Here is a 9428-nt window from a genome sequence, read left to right as displayed (position 1 = left end):
TGTTGCTGTCTGTTCATACCCGCTCTTGTGTCCTCACCCAGTCATTGGTGAGGCAAAGCTTTGGTTCATCCTCCTCTATACTCACTGTGGCTTGCCTCACACGGCTCTGCAAGAGTCTCGATCTTATCATTTCTTTTTCCTGTTTGAAAATCCTTTTCCCACTCAGTTCAGATTCTCTCTGTTAACTTTGTTACACACGTGCACACACACACCCCCAAAGTCCCTTCTGTTATGAAATAGGAAAACCCTCATAGGATTTTAGTGAGCATGAACTTCATAAGGCTCATCACGTGCCTTAACCTGGTAGGCCCTGGATAAATTTAGTTGCCATAATTTATTTTAGTAAGTTGTTATTATTAAACACTGCTATCTAGCTTCAGTAATAGACCTTATTGCCCAAGAAGACTGCCCTGCAGTATTCTAGTATTTTGAAACTGTAAGTGGATAACCTTGAAATAGTCATGGGAGCTGAATGTGTGCTGATTACAGTCTAGATTGCCGAGGTAATCAAGTACAATGAGCAACACAGTTAAACTGGCTCATATTTAACGATAGGCATGATCATTATTGTGCCATATGGTAATTAGATGTAAGTGGTAAGTTGTTCCGGTAAATGATGTTAATCGGAGTTAAAACAAACATGGGGAGAGGGAGTGGGAGGAGGAAGCTGGGCTTTGCCATCACATTGTTTTTCTATGTGGAGTACAGTGTTCCTGAGAACCCACAGGAGTCAGTAAGAACCAGTGTGGGTCACAAATGGCTTGTGAGGGCTGGAGTTTCTCCAGCTTGTTTGCTGGAGAGATGGCTAGAGGCAGGCAGGGCTGTGAGCGGAGCCCGGGGCCCTCTGAGTCACTGCAGCTGGAAGTGGCTGGTAACCAGAGGTCTTGCTGCCCTGCCTTGCTTTCCCAGCTGTCCAGTGGCGACCAGTGCAAAGCAGGTGACCCGATGTCTCAGGGATCTGTCCGCTGAGGTTCTGACTCTCCCCAGCAGGCTTACAAGTATACCCCACACAAGCTGTGCAATACGGCCCTCTTGTGTTTTCACATTTGCGGATGAAAACTTCAGAAGTAGAACATAGTCTTTGCAGTTATGAAACCGTACCAATTTCTACTTGTGATTTTTTTTTTTTTTTTTAGTAAGGAGTTTCTTTTATTTTTCTTATTTGTTTGCTTACTTTTTTCTGGTTGTGAAAATAACATGTGTTCATTGTAGAAAATAAAAGTAAAAGAATAAAATTAAAATAGCCCATTATCTTGCCATGTAGATACAGACAGTTACTGTTAACATTTTTTATATATTTTACTCTTATTTCTATGTGTAATTTTTAGGATAATGAAATTACTTTGTATATATAGTCCATTTATTATTGTTATTATTTTTGAGACAGAGTCTTACTCCATTGCCCTCGGTAGAGTGCTTTGGCATCACAGCTCACAGCAACCTCTAGCTCTTGGGCTTAGGTGATTCTCTTACCTTAGCCTCCCAAGTAGCTGGGACTACAGGCGCCCGCCACAACACCCGGCTATATATACAGTGTATTTTTTTGTCCTGCTTTTTTTCGTTTAACATTAATTATCTCCTAAAATTTTTCCTGTTATTTAGTGCTATTAATAAATAGTATTTAATGACTACATAGTATTATCTTTAATTGGAAATTTTATTTATTTAATTTTTTTTAAGACAGAATTTCGCTGTGCCCTGGGTAGAATGCAATGGCATCATAGCTCACAGCAACCTCTAACTCCTGGGATGTACCTGGGATGACAGGTGCCCACCACAACACCTGGCTGGTTTTCCTATTTTTAGTAGAGATGGGGTCTGGCTCTTACTCAGGCTGGTCTTGAACTCCTGAACTCAAAGGATCCGCCTGCCTCAGCCTCTCAGAGTGCTAGTATTTCAGGCATGAGCCACTTAGCCTAATTGGAAATTTTAAAGGCAGTTTTCTTTATCGTGTAAAAAAAATTCAAATGTTTCAGTTTATTGTTCTCAGAGCATTACTTATAAGCAAAAAACAGTAGCTAAAAATAGTAGAATGGAAGTTAAGAGTCTTGTGAAATCATCTTTAGCATTTGAGGTCCAATACTTGAAAGATTTTTCTTTAATGTTTTGGTGGATTATAGTAAGTTGAATGCTTTTTTTAAGAAAAGTAACTTCTACAGTTTACTTTTAAATGGCCATGTATATGGTAGATATAGCAGTTCAAAATACTCTCAAAACTAAAAGCCTTCATTTCCCTTAAAATATCCTTATAATTCAGGCTTTTTATGACATGTGGCTTGTCGCCCTACCCCCTTGTGTGTTTATAAAATTAAAGCATTAACTTAAAAATTAGCTCTCCATTTGAGGTCCTGGTTCTACCCCTGTCATCTGCTTTGCCCAAGTTACCTGATTTTCCCCAGCCTCAGCTTCCTCAGTACCTAGCTTAGAGGTTCTTACAGCAAACAGTGGGTAAGACATGAGAAGAACTAAGGTGGCTCGGCGCCTGTGGCTCAAGCAGCTAAGGCACCAGCCACATACACCTAAGCAGGCGAGTTCAAATCCCCAACCCAGGCCCGCCAAACAACAATGACGGCTGCAACCAAAAAATGGCCAGGCGTTGTGGCGGACGCCTGTGGTCCCAGCTACTTGGGAGGCTGAGGCAGGAGACTCGCTTGAGCCCAGGAGTTGGAGGTTGCTGTGAGCTGTGATGCCATGGCACTCTGCCCAGGGGGATAGCTTGAGGCTCTGTCTCAAAAAAAAAAAAATAAAAAAGAGAAGAATTAAGGTAAATGTTTAATAAATGCTAACTTAATGTGAAAATAATGAGGTGTAGCACAGTTCCAATTAAGTCAAGTTTCTGGTCAGTTTTTCATAACTTAAGGAGTAAAAATTTATCAGAAAATCTATGGATAGTTTATATATAGATAAGGGGAAAATGTATAGGGAAGTATTTTTTGCCTATGAGGAAAGGATTTTGTAACTCTTATTACAACAGTGTCTTCAAAAGATCCAGTTTTGATCAGCAAAGCCATAATAATAATAGCAATTATCATTTGTTGTACATTTCATGTTCTCCACATTATGCTTAGCACTATATATGCATTTTTTCATTTAATCTTCGTTAGGAAACTTCGAAATAATTACTGTTAGTATAATGTGAGTAAACTGAGACTCACGTTACTCAGCTTGTCCAAGTTTGTATAGTAAATAGCAGAGCTGGGATTCAAACCCAAGACATTTGTGTTTACAGACCACACTTTCCTTAAGTAGACCAATATATTAGCTGTCTATTTTGAAAAAATTTCAAACTTACAGAAAATGTTCAAGAGTGATACAGTGGGTGGTGCTTGTGGCTCAAGGAGTAGGGCGCCAGCCCCATATGCTGGAGATGGCAGGTTCAAACCTGGCTCCAGCCCCAAACTGCAACAACAAAAAAATAAATAAATGAAAAGAAAAAGAAAGGGCAGTGCCTGTGGCTCAAAGGAGTAGGGCACTGGCCCCATATGCCAGAGGTGGCAGGTTTAAACCCAGCCCTGGCCCAAAAATGCAAAAAAAAAAAAAAAATAGTGATACAGTGAACGCCTACCTATGCTGCCCTGGGTCTCCCCATTTTAGCAACTTGCCATATGTGCTATATCTCTTTTTCTAATACATTTTGCTTGTCTCTTTGTTTTTAGTGACCCATTTGAGTGTAAGTTTAGACAACATGATCCTAACTACTTGAGCATGTATCTGTTATGAACAAGGACCACAATTCAGTTATCAAATTAAGCAAATTTAGCATGTCTACATTATCATCTCATATATAGACTACATCCATACTTTAACCAACGTCCCCCTTCTATCTTTTATAGCAGTGTTTCCCTGGTCCAGGGTCCAGTCCAGCATGTGGCTGTCATGACTCCTCAGATCCCTTTAATTTGCAGCAGTTCTCCAGCTTCTGTGGTCTTTTGTGGCCAGGCTTTTGACAGCTGGCTGCTCTGTCATGAGAACACCACTCAGGAGGGGGTGTTCACCTCTTCCGTGCTCATCTCCACGCCACCTTCCTTCCTCAGGTCCCTGCAAAGTGGCTGCAGCAGACCCTCACCACACAACTGTCTGGACTGTGTCTGTTCTTGTAATTGTGTTTCTGAGATCTGTTGCTGAAAGGCATTGCAAGTGTAAACAACTATGATTATCATTTGTGTGTGTGTCAAAGCTGGTCACTATCACTGGCTTACAATATGTAGTTCTTTCTCAATGGTCAAATACGTTTTGGTTTCTGTCCCCATTTAGTCTCAAAGAAGATGGAGCAGGAACCCCTTATGACAAGGAATCAACAGCCATTATAAAGCTGAATAATACAACAGTTCTTTATTTAAAAGAGGTGACAAAGTTCCTGGCTCTCGTTTGCTTTGTCAGAGAGGAAAGCTTTGAAAGAAAAGGTAATGTTTTGGTGTGATTTAAAAGAGGCATTTCAATCCAGACTGATACTGCATTTCTTGTTTGTTGAATGTGAGTGGGCAGTGCCATGTCTCCTTGAACTTGCATCCTGTAGTGCAGTCCCCTGGCTGGCAGCCCCAGGTAAGCTAGAGGTGGGTGAGCCCCTATGCGGCCATGCGACTCCTGGATCTGTGGCCAGCCTACCTCCTGGAGGTGTGGCTGTGACCGAGGTGCAGGGACAGCAGGACCAGGCGATGCTGCCAGGTTCTTAGCCCCTGTGTTTGGGAAGCGGGCAGGGGTTGCATTGCCCCTCCCCCTATGTGGAAGGCTCAGGCCCTGCCCCTGGAAGGTCTTAGGTGACCATTTGTTCTCATGTAAAGAAGGGGACAGCTTTATACCTTGTTAAAGCTAGATGGTGTTGGACTCCTATTCAGCCTTTCTATTCTCTGAGTCTTAAAACACAGGGATAGTATCCTGATTCTGAAAGGGAAGACATGAAATATACTTAGTAACTTCACCAACTATCTTTTTAGGACCAAATTCAGTTTTTTTTTTTTTTTTTTGAGACAGGAGCCTCAAGCTGTCCCCCTGGGTAGAGAGCTGTGGCATCTCAGCTCACAGCAACCTCCGACTCCTGGGCTCAAGCGAGTCTTCTGCCTCTGCCTCCCAAGTAACTGGGACCACAGGCACCCGCCACAACGCCCGGCTATTTTTTGGTTGCAGCCAATAATGCAGTCATTATCGTTTGGCGGGCCCGGGGTGGATTCGAACCTGTCACCTTGGGTGTACATGGCTGGCGCCTTAGCCACTTGAGCCCCGGGCACCGAGCCAGTTTTTATTTTGAAATAAAAGCATTTAACCTCATTCTCCCTCTCCATCCTAAATTGGGATGTGCTGTGGCTAGAGATTTTTGTGAGTAACTAGGGTATGGTTTACTAATGTGTTGGGTGAAAAACAATTCCAATAAAGTGGCAATAGTAACATTTACTGAAATAGCCTTTGTCTCCAATACATGTTCAACATAAAATTGCTCTGAAAATTTAGGAAAGTATGAAGAACAAAATAAGACCACTCATCTCACCGTCTGTAGCTAAACTGATGTTAAATGTTTGAGGTTTTTTCCTCCCTCTCCCTTTACTTCCTTTTGTTTATCACAGTTTTCTTTCTTCTAATAAAATTGGGGCCATATTACCCATTTAATTTTATATCCTGTTGTTTTTACTTATGCATATAACAAGATTTTCCTAATTCATTGGCCATAATTTAGATTTTTATTACAAAATTAACAGATTAATTTAGAAATTTAGAAACCTAGGCACAAAATAATTATTAATTAATTATTATTATTATTTGAGACAGAGTTTCACTACAATGCCCTTAGTAGAGTGCTATGGCATCACAGCTCACAACAACTTCAAACTCTTGGGCTTAAGCAATTCTCTTGCCTTAGCCTCCCAAGAAGCTGGGACTACAGGCACCTGCCACAACGCCTGGCTATTTTTTGGTTGTAATTATCATTGTTGCTTGGCAGGCCCCGGCTGGTTTTGAACCCACCAGCTCCGGTGTATGTGGCCAGCACCCTAGCCACTGAGCTGTAGGTGCCAAGCCTATGTATTTATTTTTTGAGACAGAGTCTCGTTATGTTGCCCTTGGTAGAGTGCTGTGCTGTTGAGGCTCACAGCAACTTCAAACTCTTGGGCTTAAGCAATTCTCTTGCCTCAGCATCCCAAGTAGCTCAGACTATAGGTGCCTACCACAACACTCAGCTATTTTTTTGTTGTGGTTGTCATTGTTGTTTGGCAGGCCTGGACTGGAGTTGAACCCTCCAGCCCTGGTGTATGTGGCCAGCACCCTAGCTGCTGAGCTACAGGTGCCAAGCCAAAATAATAATGATTGATAAATTCACTCAGCGGATCACTTTTAATACTTCTGTATAACTTCCTGGCCTTTTCCCTGCATGTATACTTGTGTACATACTTTTTAAAAGAACAGTGATATTGTAGGATAAATACTACTTCATAACCTTCACTTAAATTATTACAGATATCTTTCCAGCTCACTAAGTTATTTTAACCACATCATTTTAATAATTGTGTTTGATTCTTTTATTTTAGACATTTATATTGTTTCTAAGTTTTTTTGAGACAGAGTCTCACTTTGTTACCCTTGGTAGAGTGCTATAGCATCATAGCTAACAGCAATCTCAAACTCTTGGGCTCAGGCAATTCTCTTGCCTCAGCCTCTGGAGTTGCTGGGATTACAGGTGCCCGTCAAAACGCCTAGCTATTTTTTTAGAGATGTGGTCTCACTCTAGCTCAGGCTAGTCTTGAACTTGTGAGTTGAGGTAGTCAGCCTGCCTCAGCCTCCCAGAGTGCTGGGATTATAGTTGTGAGCCACAGACCCCAGCCTGTTTCTAAATTTTGATGTTATGAACAATACTATGGTGACCTTTGCACTGAATATTTGTGTGCAACTTTGGTTATTTCCTCAGGAAAAATTTCAAGTGGAATTACTTAGATGGAAAGGATTGGCACATTTTCTGATATTTAATGCATATTATCATAATGTCCTTCAGGAAGATTCTCTGGGTTTGGACTGTATTCTTGTCAATATTGGGTATTGGGATTTTAAAAAGTTAATAATTGAAAACTAGTATATTATTTACATTTCTTTGTTCTTAGTGAAGTTGTGTTTACCATTACCTGCCAAATTGCCTTTTGTGTCATTTGTCCTTAAAACTTTTAAATGGTGTTCATCTTTACTTTACATTTTCATTTGGCTAGAATCTAGAAGAGATTATGATAGATTCATGAGATTTTGAAGGTAACCAATACTATACCTTTTTTCAGTCTAATTTTACACATGATTTTACTCAGTCCCAGAAAATATAAGTGACTTTCTCTCATGGTCACACTACCAGAACTTCTCTCTACACAGACCTAGGGGTGTGTGTGTGTGTGTGTGTGTGTGTAACCATTATAAGCGTACATTCCCTTGGTTAAAGAGATTTCCCAAATTTATTGGTGACTACTATTTCACCTTGATTTTGGAAGCTAAGGAAAGTAAATATAATGTAACTACAGCCCCAAAACCATGCAGGATGGCAGGAAGTTCTTAAATTGAGGGAACATCAGAGTCAGCCTTGAGAGCTTATTTATTTTGAACTGATTTTAAACTTAACAGAAAAGTTGTAAAAAGAGTACATAGTTTTCATATATTCCTCATCCAGCTTCCCATAATGTTAATATCTTAACACACTCTAGTTCAGTTATTAAAACCAGAGAATTAACACTGGTATAATACTGTATAATACTGTTAAATTTGAGACCTATTCACAGTGAATAGGTCACAGTTTTATTCATTTTAATGTTCCAGCTAAGAAATGTAAGTAGGCAGACTTCATATTCAGTGTCATCGTGTTGACATGTGTGCTTTTTAGGGTGACCAACCACCTCCATTTGTCTGGGACTTAGGGTGTTCCTAGGATAGAGAAACTTCAGTGCTAAAACTGGGAAAGTTGCAGGGAAATGGATGAGTTGATCATCCTGCCTGTCATGTAGTTATGGTGAAAGAGAATTTATGAATGTAGGGAGAGGTTTGACTTGGTTTTTGGTGCTTTATTCTCAAGTGTTGTTGGGTCCTGTTGGTGCTGGTAATCAGCACTTGGTTATCTTTTCCTCCTATTGGTCTCTGAGTTTTCCTTAATGATCTCCACAACTATTTTGGTAGAAAGAAAAGGATTGAAATTAAATGCAGATTATAGGCACCTTGGGAAGGAGAGTGGGTTGAAAATGTGATATCCTGGCCAGGGTGGTGGCTCACACCTGTAATCCTAGCACTCTGGGAGCCTGAGGTGGAAGGATCCCTTGGGCTCAGGAGAATAGCTTGAGCCAGAGTGAGATGCCTCCCCCACCCATCTCTATTTTATTATTTATTCGTTTATTACTATTATTTTTTGAGACAGTCTCACTATGTCATTCTTGGTAGAGTGCTATGGCGTCACAGCTCACAGCAACCTCCAACTCTTGGGCTTAAACGATTCTCTTGCCTCAGCCTCCTGAGTAGCTGGGACTAAAGGCGCCCGCCACAGGACCGGCTATTTTTTGGTTGCAGTTGTCAGTTGTTCTTTAGCAGACGTGGGCTGAGTTCAAACCTGCCAGCCTCGGTGTGTGTGTTCGGTGCCCCTACTCACTGACCTACGGGCCCCCAACCCATCTTTATTTGAAAAAAGAGAAAAAAATTACCTGGGCAATGGAGTGAAACTCTGTCTCGAAAAAAATAGCTGGGCGTTTGGCAGGCACCTGTAGTCCCAGCAACTCCAGAGGCTGAGGCAAGAGAATTGTCTGAGCCCAAGAGTTTGAGATTGCTGTTAGCTATGATGCTACAGCACCCTACCAAGGGTAACAAAGTGAGACTCTGTCTCAACAAAACTTAAAAACAAGTGAGCTGTGACGCCAGAGCACTCTACTGAGGGTGACAAAATGAGACTATCTCAAATAAATAAATAAATAAGATAGCTGGGGCAGCACCTGTGGCTCAAGAAGTAGGGCACCAACCCCATATGCTAGAGGTGGTGGGTTCAAACCCAGCCCCAGCCAAAAACTGCAAAAAAATAAAAAAGATTTTCTTTAAAAAAAAAAAAAAAAAGATAGCTATGCCCTCTCTCCCCCCAACAATTAGAACAGAATTTATGGGAGATGGACCTGGACTTTATTAATTTTTAAAAAATAATGTGGGTGTTTTTAATGTGCAGGTAGGATTGAGACCTCTAAACCAGAGAAGGATGTGGGACTATATTAACTGTGGATAAAAATAGTGTTTGTTTTCTTCATGTCTCTATTCTTGTATTCTCAGCTACCTTTAATGAAAGGGTTGAAAATAGGAAACACTTATGATGTTTCTTTCCTTTAAAGACCTCAGTTGTGAACTTTTGCTTTTTTACCTTTAAAACCCAAACACAGTAAAATTACTGTTACATTTTGAAATGCACAAAGATTATAAGTGAGTTAAGATTTTTTTTTTTTTTT

The 9428-nt window shown here is 40.7% G+C and overlaps 1 protein-coding gene across 1 annotated transcript in view; it reads left to right on the top strand.

Moving 5' to 3' along the window:
- Window positions 1-9428, top strand: part of RRAGD (Ras related GTP binding D) — a 43323-nt gene that overhangs the window by 31954 nt on the left and 1941 nt on the right. Inside the window, exon 6 of the mRNA XM_003797518.2 lies at window positions 4255-4403. Coding sequence (XP_003797566.1) covers window positions 4255-4403 — 149 coding nt within the window. The remainder of the gene's footprint in view (window positions 1-4254; window positions 4404-9428) is intronic.

The sequence above is a fragment of the Otolemur garnettii genome, unplaced genomic scaffold (genome assembly GCF_000181295.1).
Source record: "Otolemur garnettii isolate 467f Iridium unplaced genomic scaffold, OtoGar3 scaffold00118, whole genome shotgun sequence".
Classification (NCBI taxonomy): domain Eukaryota; kingdom Metazoa; phylum Chordata; class Mammalia; order Primates; family Galagidae; genus Otolemur; species Otolemur garnettii.
Note: the sequence above shows the minus strand (reverse complement) of the source record. Positions and strands in the feature narration are given on the sequence as shown.